Source organism: Neolamprologus brichardi, chromosome 7, assembly GCF_056152115.1.
Source record: "Neolamprologus brichardi isolate AB-2024 chromosome 7, ASM5615211v1, whole genome shotgun sequence".
In the NCBI taxonomy this organism is placed as follows: Eukaryota; Metazoa; Chordata; class Actinopteri; order Cichliformes; family Cichlidae; genus Neolamprologus; species Neolamprologus brichardi.
The window spans coordinates 9,562,799-9,578,237 of record NC_142110.1 but is presented as its reverse complement, the minus strand read 5'-3'; the positions used below and the strand labels follow the sequence as shown (position 1 = coordinate 9,578,237).

Genomic DNA, 15,439 nt, shown 5'->3' with positions numbered 1-15,439 from the left:
GAAAATTAATGTGTGAATTGTTATGCCTTGCTATAATGAGCCATCCCATGCTATTACATAGTAGTGTACTGTACGATCACCTTCAGGCCTCTGAACACACGAGGTTCATTAAAGAGCACCAACCTAGGCACAAGTCAACTTAAAGAACGCCGACCTCAGCGCTTTATCGGCACACTAGGAATGTGAGATATTTAAATTTTCGCCCAAAATAAAACAATTGAGGAAGACTCACTTAATTAAAAGAACATTTGTAAATAAACAACCTCTGCGACCTGAGTTTAATCCTGATAACACGAGATAGGAGAGTAAAAGTTGCTGTAATGCTCAGAAATCGCTCTAAGCTTAAAAGTAGGCAAAAAAAAAAAAAAAGACCGGTTGTTTTTGCCCCAGTGTTCACATGTCTAATAGAGTGTAGTGAAGTACAGTAACAGTGTGCAAACCTCTTGGCTCCATCCCTAATTTAGTGGCTAGGGGCAGTAATATCACAGACACAAAGCCCGACCTTCTCAACCTTTCACCGCAGCTGTTGATTTAAACCAACGCTTACGACACTTACACCTCTTTAGAATTGCATGCTGTGACCTGTAAAGGCAAAAGAAAAACAAAGCATCACAAATTGGTGATCAAAAAACTCCACAAATAAACAACTTTCCTCTGGTCAGTGCAGCGATTTCTCCCATGCAGCTCAGATGGGCCTCTGGTGAGTCTGCTTGTAATGTAAAAGGCCTGTTAATTCGACTGCCCACCAGTTAGTCCCTCTCTCATAAGCGCAGGTCTAATGAATGTCTTTAATAGGCCTACTGCTGCACACCACATTCCCTCCGTCCACATTAAGACCTCACACAACACTGTGTGCACCGTGCAATCTCAGCGCTGGTCAAACGAGGGTGTTAACTACCGAACGGGGAGACATCAGTTTATATATTTACTTTAAATAACCCCCCTGGGTATGACCCCTGACCTCTATGATAATGTAGGCCAGCAGGAAGAGATTGCCTGTGTGAGCTTGGCTCGTACTGCTGGTCGTTAACGATGCACTTTGCTCCAAACACATATGCAGTGGATATGAGAGCGCCACTCATTTTGACCCACATTTAAACTCGCACTACAGAAGCAACATAAGAAAGGAGCAAGAAAATAATCCGACCCTTACAAGAATATAAAGGAATGGAAGAATTGTGGACAAAGGTTGTCTGGTTTGTATATTATTTTTAGTTATATTCATTTGTTTGTTTAGCTTTTACAAATCACCTATTGCATTTTAAATGCTTGAAATTAAAACTGAACTCAGTAAAAACAAATCAGAGGTGAAAACAAATTCCACGTGTTAATTACGGACTGTTCAGTAGAAATTGTATTAGGGCCTTCTGTCAGTGGCGTCCTCCATCAATTACATCCCAATGAAACTGCGCCGCATTCAACAATATCAATATCCAGGTAATTTCATTTCAATGGACAGGCAATTAAAGCAGAATCGGGGTCAATGGAACACAAAGCAGCGTGAAAGCCACTGACTAAAGCACTTAAAAGCAAGAGAGTGAGAAACGAGAGAAGGAAAAGAAAAAGACTCTGATTACATTTCACCTGTCAATGACACGCCGCAGGAGCATTATTGTGCATGTGCGTATGAGCACGTGTGTGTGTTTGTGTCTGTTTGTCTCTGTGTGTTTACAAGTGTGTGTGTGTGTGTGCCCGCGTATGTCTGTATGCACATATTTGTGCGTGCTGTGTTTGCCGCTCCTGTGCATGTTATGCCTGAAGACATACGTGCAGTAATAGAGTGGTGGTAGACTCAGACAGCTGCCCAGTGCCATTCACAGCTCAGAGCTCCCAGCCTCCACTCTGCTCTGTTCGCCTTCTGATGAGAATTAATGTACTCTGACGTCCCCTGGGAGTCCCGCACTCCCCCCCCCAACAGCACGGCTAATGAAGAAATACAACCTTGCCAAAATACTGAGGTGGAGAGAGAACGACACAGACATAGAGACGACACGAGAGAACGGGAAAGAAAGAGAAACTAAGGCAGATAAAACATTTGTAAACGGTGATATGCAAAAAAAAAACGAAAGTGTGAGAGGACTGAGGAGTTGAAAGGAGGCCAGCATAACTTGAGTGTGGGTGGGAGGGATATATGTAAGCGCAGGGAGGGAACTATAGGACACAGAGTGAGGGAAGCCACCGTGAGGTTTGGCTGTGACCCAAGACACGTGTCCTGGATGGCCATAACCTGCCCCGGGGCTGCTACGGGCGATGACTGCCCGGCCTCTCCCCAAGGGGCTCCCTTGACACCAACACCCCCTGCGCACACACAAAAACACACTCCCCTGCCTAGAGACCTGCGGGTGGATGAGCCGTATGGATGATAGAAATTATGACCCCAAAATAGCAACCGTACGAGCGGCCACGGGACGCGAGACACATGCTATAAAAGCTGACCACCACAAAATAAGTGCCATAAAGTGTGTTCGACCAATGTCAAGCAAATCGACACAAATAGACAGACTCACTCCTGGGGCCTTCCCCATATGGTGTCCATCAGTAACATTTTAGATGTCCTTTCAGTATGGCATAATAAAAGAGATAAATAGTTGCTAGTCCTAAATAAAAGATGCTATTTAGTCCCCACCGTTTTAAACTTAACTGTTCTCCTGCTCTTAGACTAAAAATAAGTCTGAGCAACTAATAGGAAATGCCATGATTTTTTTTAGTTGGGCACGCTGCCATAGCTTTAATTAACAAATCAGTTTTAAACCAGCTCTTCTCCTGTGTTTTCCACACTGGAGATTCTCCATGTTGTTTGATTGTCCAGGTCCAACATCACGCAGGGCAATTTTCCATATGCAGGGCACCTGCATGAGCATCACCGTTTGGTTTTGTGGGACAAATGCCAGCTGAATTCAGTTGTGACCACCTCAAAGGCAAGAGTAAGAGGAGACAAAATTTATAAACGGCATCTATTACACCACGCCTGCGTGATCCTAAAAACACACAACCTGCATTTCCAAAACAAGGAAGGGATGAAAAAGAACAACATTGTGTTTAATACTTACAGCTTCATTGCTTTGAAAGATTCAGCAAATTCCCTGACGCTGCGCAGAGAAGCCAGGTTGCACATCATTGCTTCAACTCTCGCTTTGTGCTGTTGAGAAAGAGAAAACAATATGATCGGAAAAATACAGACGTAACGGCAAATTAAAAGAAATTTTCAGAGACTTTTTTTTAAGTTTTTGCCCATTTTAATTGTTGTTGTCAAAGGAAATAGTGATCACAAGTAGAGGCTGAATGTTTGCATTCTGTTTTATTTCACAGGACAATGCAGTGATTGAAGTCCTGGAAGAGTGATCGCTCTTTGCTTGTCGTCCCCATGTTTTCCCCACTTTTACTTTGATGAGAATCCAGGTTTCCAGTTACCGTCCTGTCTAAAGACTCTTAAGAAACTCATAAGTAGTGACGGTGTCCTCTCCCTGCGTGTTTGTGTGTGGCTCATCTCACACCATATGTTGGCAGACAGATAGCAGAGAAGAAGAAAAAGATAAATGAGTTGAGAAGTGAATGCATAGCTGCATTTACACACTGCTGAAGACAGGCTAAATATTCATCATCCCCTCCATCCTACTGTAGCATTGTGCTGCCGGGCAAAGGCCTCAGCAAAAATGCATGCAAGGACCATATCTGTTTAATAAAATCATACAACGGGGTTCATCAAGTCTGTCAACTCACAGTCTTTCCATGCCTTTCTGTCTCTCCCCACTCTTCCCTTTATCTGCTGAGGCCCTCGACCAAAAAAGCCAGGTTCGGCCTACCTGCAACATATGAGCTCACATGGGACTCTGGCATATGTTAGCACGAGTGCGTGCCGCATGAATTGACATGGAGCATGTAGACTCCAGACTCCAGAGCATCCCTCATGCTCTGGTCTCTGTAGTAGCACCAGGTATTCCTCCTTCCTCCCACCATCCCAGAGGAACACTGTCAGCTCAGATTACACCCGGAAAGGCGTTCAGCTCGCCATCCGCCACCACTGGTGTTGCTCCCCTGCATCCCTTCTCCCCTGATCTGATCTCCTGTCTCTGGGTGTCATATGGGAACGTCTTTCCTCAGCGTGTCTGTCTCAGCACAGCTAAGTACACATGACACTCACAGCAAGGACGCTCCATGGAGCAGTGAGCACAAAGAAAACAATAAAGGGTTAAGAGCATCTTCTGATGGAAATGTGATTCTTCAGGCATTTTACAGACACCTTAACTGCCCCAGGGTGTGTTTATACATGCATACAGAGGCACACGCACGCCCGCACACGCACACAACAAATTCAATGTTGTGACTCAAGGGTAAAACCACGCTATCACACCATTATCTATGCCTGAATTATTCTCTTGATGCCACTCTATGCCATTATATGGATGCTATTACAGAGCATTAAAGGGCTGATTATGGCTATTATAGATATGATTATAGGGTACCTGCTTATATGATCTGTACACAGCAGTAATCACAGGTGAGAGGAGACAACTGTCTGATTTAATTGCTTATATGTGCAGTGTGCATTTATACTCTTTGCCACTTTCACAATGTATACATGCACATAAATGCAGGTGGATTGAAAAGTAATATTTGGTCACCAAAGTAACAACATAGTAGGAAAACCTCATTTGTAACACATGTTTTAAAAAAAATCATCTTCAGTTGTTCATTTTACTGTGAGAAAAATGAGGCATTACCTCCGAACAAGGTCAGAAGAGACAGCAGTGTGATAATTAACAGGTCACTATAAGGCCTCCTCAACAGGATAGCTCTCTATGTGTGTATGACCAGCAGAGAAGATGAGAGCAGGTGTCAGCTTGACGAACACATATCCTCTTCTCTAGAGACATGGAGGGAAAGGAAAGGAGAGATGGAGTAATGGGAGACCAGAGGGAGGATAGGGGGGGGTTGAAGAGGGGCCACTGGAGCAAATCCAGCAGGGAGAAGGTGAGCAGCCTGCCCGCCCGCCCGCCTACCCTCCCCCTGCAGATTGAAGTCTTGCGAAGAAAATAAAGTTTATTGCCTGGAAAGAGGGGGAAAAAGCATGTAAAAAGCATTAAAGCGATGGAGGTGAACAATTAGACAGATGGCCAGGTTTTGGAAGGAGAAGAAGAAAAAAAGGAGTAGAAAAAGACGGAGAACGCATAGACGCAATCGTTCAGGGTTTTTATGAGGACCCTGACAACTCCTGGTCTCTTCAAGGGCGAAGGAAAAGTGAGAGGCAGCGAAGCCTCTCTGGTTAACTCTGGAGCAATCGCTGAGTAGGCAACACCACAGAGCTCGGCTCAGGGTGACAGTGCTTACCGCCCCCCAGCTACACACAACCTATCGCTACAACTAAAACAGAAAGGCTAATTCTGAGAGAAACGCGGTAAATAAGCTCCGAAAATGAGAAACCGCTGCAAAGTGAGCGTCCTCGTGTCTACGCGTCCGCAAAACAGCCACGTGTTCAGGACAGAAATCGGCAAGGTCACCGTGAAGATAACATCACCTGATGCCTCAGACTACCGCTGCTGCCAACACCTCTCACCTGTCACCTGCCATCAAACCCAGAAGACGAGCTATCTGTAACAAGACAATGACCTTTAGGACTTCCGCCATAAGGAAAAAAAGAAGGAAGGACTAAGAGCAAGGATGGAGGCAAACAGTTAAACTTTTCCCTCCGTGAATACAGAAAGTTGGCAACTGCAGAGGTTCTCCTTCTCTATCCTGCTCTTTTCCGCGCCGTACCCAGGAATGACATGTGATCACTGCTGAAAGAAAGATGGAGAAGGAGGAGAGGATAGATGGGGAAGCGCTCTAATACAATTATAACCGGGGCCATCCAATCCAATAAAATGAAGAAGTATTAGAGCAGGGGAGTCCCATCCTGTTCAATAAGATACTGGACCACTTTACTAACTCTTAAAACACACACACACGTGTGGGCACACACAGGTGCACACACTTCGCTGACCCCTTTAATAGCACAGAAGCCACCCCTAATGGACGCAAGCAAGTGGAACCACCAAATAATACACTGTCTTAATGCACTAGACTCAATCTCATCCCCCTCTCCCCTTATCCTTCTCAGCCTTCACTCTCATACTTTAACCCCTGCTTCCATCTTCCCTCACCTTGTGCTGCTCACCACCTCAGCGCCTCTTATAGATCACCAATGCAGAGGCAACACTTAAGGAATCAGAAAAAAAACCCTATATATACACAAAACACTTAGCCCGCAGAACCCGGTTAACGCTTCGGACGAGGAGAAGAAGCGAGTAAAGGAAGACAACGCAGTGTCGAATTCCTGCGGTTTGAAGTATCACTCCTTCTGAATATGAGATTCGTAATATTAATATAAAGCAACAGCAGTATAATATGGACATATCCTAACCAGCAGGTGCAGAGGTAAGGTGTTGTAATGGCGATGAAAGTGAATGAGCAGGGAAGACACCATGTGAAAAGGGCACCTTATAAAAGCAATTAGAGAAATGACTTTGAGCCCCTCTTCTTGCTCTGTAGATTAGAACAGGCCTCCGAGGGAGGAACACCAAGGAACTCAGATCTCTATGACCTTGGCCGCAACACACCATACTAAATTGGCCATCAGCTTTTAAGACTCATATCACAGATATATATTTTTAGCAAAAAGAAAAAGAGAGAAGGAAGGAGGGGGGGCGACTGTGGAATGTGCAGGTCATATATCATCCTGTCACAATTATGACGTTTGTTCATAAATACCAACCAATCTCCTCTCCACCTGGCTAAGTCACATGCACTTGTGCCTATGCATGCGCTATACACCAACAAAGAAATTAGACGCACACACACACACACACACCCCACGTGTGGAGAACGCACATGCACATCGCAAATAAAGAAAAGGACACATCTGGCTGGGTGCCCTACCACGGGTCTGAGAACTGACCTCCACACACAGACAAAAAGACTGAATACACACTCAGGTAACGACATGCATTCGAGCGCCTAACGCACGAATGAAAGCACGCCTTCTGCACATTACAAACACTAAACGCACACAAACAAACAAAATGCACGCCCGCACACGCACGCACGCAAACATCCACTTACTCACTGGCATGCACGCACACTGCAATTAATAGGGAGGCAGGTCTCTGGTGAGGAAGAGAAAGTGCCTGTTCAGCACATACAGGCAGAATATGCAATTTCCTCCAGTTAAGTCTGTATTAAATTGATTTCTTCTTTCTCTGACACGGACTGGGTTTTTCCCCTCTAATGAAAGCTGGATAATCTACAGGTTTTCCCTTTCCTGAAATCAAGTTACAAATCAAGCAATTGCAGGGGCAGATATGGGAAAGGTGAAGGAAGGACATGGGATGATTTTCCAGATGAGAAACATGAAGAATGAGGCGCCCACGTGCCGCTGCTCGTAACGCCGACATCAGGGGCACCTGATGCGCGCGCGGGGAGCAAAGAGGCCAGGCCTCGGTTAAGTACTCGGTTGACATTTCTGGTCAGCGACGGCCGTGCCGTGTTAGTAAGCGCGGCTCTAATAACTGTAATTAATTAAATGCGTGAATTAGTAAGCACTTCGATGAGCTAATCATTCATTCAAACCTGTCAGGGAGTCACATGGAGGCGGACAGCTGGAGAAAAGCGCGCTGAGCAGAAAATGACTTTAAAAGAACTTAAAGATGAACAGTAAAAGAAGTATTTAGTTACTTTAATGGGTAAAAGCAGCAATACAAAATATACGAATAATTAAATCTTTTTTAGCAGCAATGTGTAATTTAAATAAACCAAAAGTAGTCATTACAGAGGCAACGTTACACAATTACTTTTTATAACACTTATTAAATAATGTGTAAGCAGAATTTTAATGGTATAGCTGGTGGAGGTGAAGCAGTTTTAAGTACTTTATATGCTGGTGTGTAATTTAATTTTACTGAATAGTGAGGCGTTACATTTTATACGCTCATTACAGGTTTTCAAAATCTTTAACTTTAACTGTCAAATAAATTTAGTGAAGTAAAAAGTGCAATATTTCCCTCTAATGTAGTAAAGTGGGAGTTATGCATACAATGCATTATAATACAGCATAATATAATTCAGTAAAAATGGTCTTAGAATATGCTGTCATTTTTAGAAAGCGATTCCAAAAATCTAAATTAACGTACAGCCAGATAAAACCAAATTCACACAACAATATATAAGAAATTATGCAGGGAAGTATTGGGGTTTGGCTTTTTTGGTGGGTTACTGCTAGTAAACATGAACAATGGCCATGTAAATATACAGATGAGCAATTTTTTTGGAGGCTATCTGTGAGGTTGAACGGACTGCACACACAGAAAAAAGAGCGAGATGATTTTGCATTGAAACTTGAGGTGATCGAGCTTGGCGTTATTTTATAGCTATTGAGACTTTGGCTACCTTTCCAAAGACAGACAGGTCAGACAAGAGGAAAAATAAAGACAGAGAGAGGGGAAGGCATAAGAGCAGACAACGAGAGAGGGAGAGAGAGACAGCGATGGGAAATGAAAAGGACAGGGCGGTCATCATAATTGCAGAGTTTGCTTTTCGGATGCAGACAGACCAGGGCCATGGGGCCTGAGGCAGATATCAGATTGCACACAAACACACACATAAAGCACGCACGTACAAGCTGACACGTGCACCCATATATACAAACATTGCACATTAAAAATATTCCACCACAGTGGAAGTAAGTGTTTTTTCATTAAGAAAAAAAAAAAGACGCTTAATATAAAATCGTTTTGTTTTTTGTTTATGTTTCATAAAGAATCAAGTGTGAAGTGAGATAGCAACATCCAGCTTTCAATCCTAACGGTGTTTTATCATAAAGCTTTCTGTGTCAGTGTGCGTGTCTCCATTTCTGCCTCTACTTCCCTTCTCCCCTCCTTCATCCAGGCCACAGCCTGATCAGATTTACATTAAAAAGTGATGGAGATTTAAATAATGTGTCTATGTTCTCAGAAAGACATCAAGAGATTTTCATCTTACTCTTCTCTTCTTCTGTCTCTTCTTCTCCATTTCCTCACCCTCTCCTGCTCCTATCTCCCCCCCTCATCTTACCCCCTCTATCTCCGCCAGATTCGCAGACAGTGCACATTTTCCTGCATGTCTTCAGTGTAACCGATACCCCTAACAACCAGGATTTTAATGCGTTCCATATTGCTCCCTAATATTTCAGATCTCAGAATAAGCACTGGCAATTACATATTTACACCCAACTTATTTTGCAATTCTGCACAGGGACTTTAGTGTCTGGCTGAACAGCGCAAGCAGACTTAGCTGCTGATTATGTTGTGGTTAGATAACAAAAGAGATGGAGAAAAACTCCTAGGCCCTGTGCATTTATATTGTATATACAACTTTCGGTTTGGGCGTGTCAGCAATAAAGCTCCGTTCGCTCAAGTACAAAATAATGCGTTCTTTTCAAGTGCGACAGTAATGTGATTGCTTTATCTAAACCTGCTAGTTTTACTCTGTTTAATTTCTCCTGAAACGCTCGTGCTTGGTGCCATCTCAGTATCCAGAGGCCTGGTAAAGCACCAAAACCATTTACACAAATGTATACTGTTGTAGTGAACACACATCGGCTGTTCAGAGATAATAAATTAAGCCCCTTTGATTTGGTTATCCGAGCCTCCTTTTTTGTATCAGCGTTATAAAAACATAAGCATAACATAATTGAATAAGAAAAGAATCTTGCAATTAAGGAACGTGTAGGCCTTTGATGTGAGTAAGTGTATAATAGGCCTTTTGATGAGGGAATGTTTTATACTCCGCAGGGTCTGGTATGCACTTTGATTAAAAGCTCTTTTGTTCGGCAATATTCTAAACTGCTTACCATTTTCCACTGTCACAATAGTTTAGTCTGGAAAGACAGGAAATGGTGCCTTTTGCTCTTTCTCTCTGGGATAGAAAATCTTGCCCTCGCTCGTGTGAAATCACACGGTAGAGATACTCTGTTATCACCACGCGTGCAACAAACGGGGAACGTAAGAGTGACCTTTTAGCAAAGGGATAAAAGGGAGGCACCATCTGACATCAGAGTGTTTGTTTTTACTATTAACATTACTTCGATTTCCAAAGTCAGGAGCACGCTCATCAGCAAGCCGCAAATGCAGTTGCTGAAGCACGATTTACATGATCTGTCCTGTCTGCTGATAAGGGCAGTTTTGCATTCAGTGAAAATGCTTGGCAGATTTGAATAATAGGATTCTCATCATGTATCTTTAGCCCCTTGTCGCCTGATAATAGCCTAAAAGACTCTGGTTGAAAAATAGAATAAGTGCGTCATGTGACCTCGGCAGAGGTCGAGGGTCGGCGAGCCGCGGATCGTCAACAGAACACCGGCGTGACAGAGAATAAATGATGCCTTGTAAACAAATTGAATTATTGCTTTAATTCATGCAGTCTGATTCAATTTGCGGGAGCAGCGATCCTACACGGGGGAACGGAGGAGTGAAGGAGTGACAGCGAGCAGGAAGGAAAGAAGAGGACGACGTGGACACACACCTTCCCCTCCATCACTCCATCCCACGATGTCTTTGGCTCCACTGAAGGAAAGTAACTGCATTAAGAGTCCCGATCATCTCGCAAGACTGCGTGCTGCTTTCTGTAGACGGCGCGTCTTCCTTTTGTCTCTCAGCTAAATGTATTAAGGTTGTGTCAAATTAAGTTCCAGCTGGGACCACTGGGTTGACTTTCTGCCCTGGCGCTAACTGAGTGACAATATCTGAATTTTAGAAACTGGTGCACCCAGAGCATGTTGATGAAGAGGTTTCTTCTTTTAGAGGTGGATGCGATGGAAAAAAGGAGACCTAAAATCTGAAGAAATCTGCTTATTGTGATTGGCAAACAGGAAAGCCCATCCTCCTATGGTACAACCCATGAACCTAAAAAACCCCGTCTAAACCATCAGTATTACTTTCGTCTATCACCCAAAGCTACATTAGGTCTCTCCTCAGTTTGCTCCTTAATTCCATCAGAGTAATCCCACATTATTGCCCTCTAACAGTACCCTAAACGGAGAATAAAAAGTTTGCTCCCCTCTAGCAGTGTATTACCAGGAAACAACAGGCCCTCTCCTCATTAAGTTATAGATATAAATGCTCCAAAGCATGAAATTACCCCCGAGCCTCCCTCTCCAAATAACCTGGTTTGCAAACAAATGATCCGAGCACAAGCAGTAAAAGGCAGATTATTAAAATAATAGGAGGGATTTAAATTTGCATCCACAGAACAATTCGGCAAAGGACTATGCAATTACTCCTCCTCTCCTCCTCCCCTGTTCATTCCACCTCTCTATACCGGCAAGCCTAGAGTCCCTCACACTTTATAGTGTCCATCTGTTCTGTCTAAGAAACAGGAGAACATTCTGGTCTCTTCAGGTGCATCTGCACTTGTGTTGATGTAGCTAAATGCAGGGATGTGTGAGCTAACTTGGTAGTTTGTGGAGCTTTTGTCGAGTCAAAACCACCATCAATTCCCATACTCAGCCCTAGCCTTAGCCCAGTATTTCTCTCCTTCTATGATAAATATCTAACTTTATCCCGAGACGATAACAATGCCTCCTCCTATGCTGGGGTAAATGGGGAGTGATGAGAGAGTGAGGTAAGCAAGAACGGACAAGGAAAAGGGTGCTCAGATCTGCATTACCTCTGAGTTATGGCCTCCATTTGCATCTCAATCAGCCTCTTTGGAGAGCCTAGCACCTTGGTAACACCCCCATCACACCACAGCCACCCCAGGTAATCAGCGAGATTTAGTGGGACTGGCAGTCTACCATGGGCACCCCCTGGCTGGGGCTCGCTGCTCATTCCCAGCCCCTGGTTTCGCTAAGGGCCCTCTGGGCCACATCCAAACACCGGAGAATGGCAGCACTTAACAAGACTGAGGAAGACCAAAATAGACGAGCAGCAAGAACAGGCCATAAAAAAAGAAGGAAAACAAAGCACCCATGTGATCGTAATACATCTTCCCGCATAGATGTCTGCATAGTGCTCTGAATTGCTGCCTCATTATAGCAGGGGGGTAAAGAAAAAAAAAAAAGAAAACAAATGTGAACTTGTGACCTCAGGTGAGAACATTTTGTCTCCGAGCTGATGATGACACTGACATCGCCGCGCTGCACCCCTGCAGCAACGTCAGGCTCTTTCTAACGTGTAATGGGAGTATGCGCACCCACAAACAAGCACACACGCACACAGCCACATGGTGCGATTTGCAGATAGTGAATGCTCCACTTGAGACTTGCCTCTCTAGTTAGCGCTGTCTCATGGCTGGACCCTGCTAAGGCATTATTACCTACAGTCAGCCCTATTGATATTGTGACTCCAGCATCTGTTCACCTCCTTGTTACTGCATGGACCCCAGCACACTGTCCTATCTGACTGTGTGCATGGTTTGTGTGTGTGAGTGTGTGCATCTTAGACCTCTGGGCATGAGAGTAGTCACTTTGCACAGTAGAAGACGAGAGGCTGAGGAGGCTAATAGAGAACCACTGAACACACCAGGGGCCTAATCAAGTGCGAAGGACACATACCCACAGCTCCAAAGCTCTCTCTTAAACAAACACTCTGGCCTTTCTTTCTCCCTCTAATCTCACGGATGCTCACAGATACCGATGCCACATCACACAAACTCTCTGTAAGCAAAACAAAAAATATGACGAAGATGACCGAACTTTACCTGCAAATACAGATGGCTCGGGTGGCCATGGCAAAAACTAAATTAAAAAAAGAGGGAAACAAAAGGCAAACAGGAGGCGTGCAAGGAGTGAAGATGGAAAGACTAAGAATGAGGAGCTGAGTTTCAGTTATCAGAATCAAATATTAGTGGGGAAAAAAATGGGGAGTGGGCAACATTAATCAAAGTGTTCACCTAGTGGGCAGCCATATGGCAGATCAGCACGCCAACAGTGCAAACTTGCTGATCTTCAGTAACGGAGTGCAATTAATTCCACTGGCTGCATTCATCTCTCCCTCACACGCTGAAGGAAGGGAGGTAGAGAAGAAGGGGAGAGAACAGAGGAGGGTTTGTTATGACTCTTTACTCTTCCTCCTAAACTCTTTTTTTCCCCCAATCTCTCTCAAAGCAGAGGAATCAAACCTTGGTGATGAATGAGGTGGACACAAGGGCCTCAGGTAGCTCCTGTGGCGATGTTGGGGGGGAGCGACGAGGGGTGAGTCGAGAAAAAGCGAGAAATTAGGAAGCGGAGAGGAAACAATGGTGGTGAGGGATTAGCTTATTGTAACATTTGTTCAAGGCATTTGTAAGACCTTGAAATCTATATTTATGTGTCTCGTTTTCCTTCACAGACTTATTTTTCCTAATGAACACAACCTAGTTTAAAAATCCGAAAAATCCCACTGCATTTACTGAAAGTTTATAGGGCAAACGGTACCAACAGCATCACCAAAATGACTAAATTAGAATGCAACTCTATTTGCAAAGCATCGTAATGAGTGTAAGGCACGCACAATACCACTGGTCAAAAAATAAAGCCTCATAAACACGATGTAAATCCTATTATCCAGCCCGCATAATAGCTTTTTTTTACACAAGACTGTGCAAATAAAACATTGTGTCTATTAACGTTTTCCAACTCTCCCAAAAAATTTATAGTGGTGCTCATAAAATCCTTTGAAAAAAGGCCGAAAACTTTTTTGTAATTTGCCTGCATTTGTCGGAGAGCAGGAATTAAAGTTTGCCCTCTTAACAAGTGAGGCGCAAAAATGCAGATTAACCTCAAAACTCAATCTCAATACATCTACACTGAAGTCTTTCTCCGCAAGATTAAACCAAATACGATGTGTTGTTTTTTTTTTATTATTATCATAAATCAATTCATTAAAATGTAAATTAAAAGAGAAAAATGATAATGATAAGTAATGTCATTCTCAATCACATCTTCTTCTTTTTCAGTTGGGTAGATAAAGCAAATAACGAAAAAAAAGATGGCAGAACAAAGTAAACACAACCTGACCGCGCACACACCCATTTCAAACCTCTTTTGGTTTTATGTAAAATTACCGTCTCCCCCGGCTCTTAACACAAGCTCATCTCCATTAGCCGCAACCTAGTAAAACTGACTCCCCCAAATGAGTTGTGAATATGCATTCCCCCGGCCCTCTCAACTCTCCCATCCATACAAAAATACTGCATCCGCTCACTTACATCCATATCTCTTGTAAGTCAGCTCATCCCATAGGCCTAGTCACCATACTACCCATACCAATATCATAAATGACTGTGGGGGAAGCCTTCATTAGGGCAGCAATGCCCCTCCACCCGCCTAATCAGGGCATTTTCCTCGAGCACATTGGGATGGTGGTTTATGGCCCAAACGGGGTTCTGTTAATGAGGAAGTATACATGTCTCCATTTCCTGTCTAGCCAGGTCGGCAGTTCCTGTAGTTGAGTCTATTATAATTCTATTGCTTTTTTTAATGAGTTATATTCATCTTGGTAAAGCGTCAGACACCATAAAAGCAAATAATAACAATAAATGCACATAATACAAATCTACTTCTGCTAAACGCTGTTATAGTCACACAGTAGTGAATGTTTTTTCCTCTCTCACACAAACACTGTGGAGCGATCCACTGCACTCCAAGCAACGTGGCTTTAAACCCGTATGATGACAGCTGAATTACTGCGAATGCCACAGCAAATTCTGTTACAGTGTTCCCACAAACGCTCGGCTTTTTCTGCTCATTCTTCTCAATCTCCCTCTCTACACCTCTGATCTCTCGCTGCCCAGGTCTTTCTTTCTCTCCATCATCCCCTCTTCACTCCCAGGCGTCGCTGACATTAACCTGGAGCACTCACTTTTTCCCATGGTTCTCCCATGTTGCTCTCCACATGTCAGCGCGGGAGGCTTTATGGCCCACATCCATCAGCGTCACGTGCCAGGATTTATGGGAGATGGAGTCCAAACCCAATAGCTCTGAATCCGTCTTGCTGAAGCTGACCCCTGGGCTCCTGTGCGATGTAACAGATGAGCATCCTTGCACCCTACCCCCACGTAACCACACCTCACTCCTCCATGCTTCCCTTTCTTCACCCCATCTTCTTCTCCTCCCTTTACTTTCACGATTTTTACCTCCCTTTGCACATAAGTCCGGTCTTCTACACTGCCCTAGTTGGCTCTTGTTGATCATTCATTCAAGCCCTAATAGAGATTTGGTTTCCAAAAAATTAATGGAGCAAACTGATCCAAGGAAATATCCAAGTACACATGGCCCCTACACTCACACTTGAGTTATATATCCATTGAGTTGCAATTGGGGTAAAATGTAGAAGTGCCCTTCACAGGATAAACGAGAGGCAGCAATTATCTCTATTCACCGTTCGCTCCCACAAACAGACCTGTAGGAATGACAAAGGGCTGTCATATCATTATGTCCTGTAGCAGAAGA

At 43.8% G+C, this 15,439-nt stretch overlaps 1 protein-coding gene across 1 annotated transcript in view; it reads right to left on the bottom strand.

The window, feature by feature from the left end:
- Window positions 1-15,439, bottom strand: part of wwox (WW domain containing oxidoreductase) — a 131,337-nt gene that overhangs the window by 91,127 nt on the left and 24,771 nt on the right. The window contains exon 6 of the mRNA XM_006789486.3: window positions 3,051-3,139. Coding sequence (XP_006789549.3) covers window positions 3,051-3,139 — 89 coding nt within the window. The remainder of the gene's footprint in view (window positions 1-3,050; window positions 3,140-15,439) is intronic.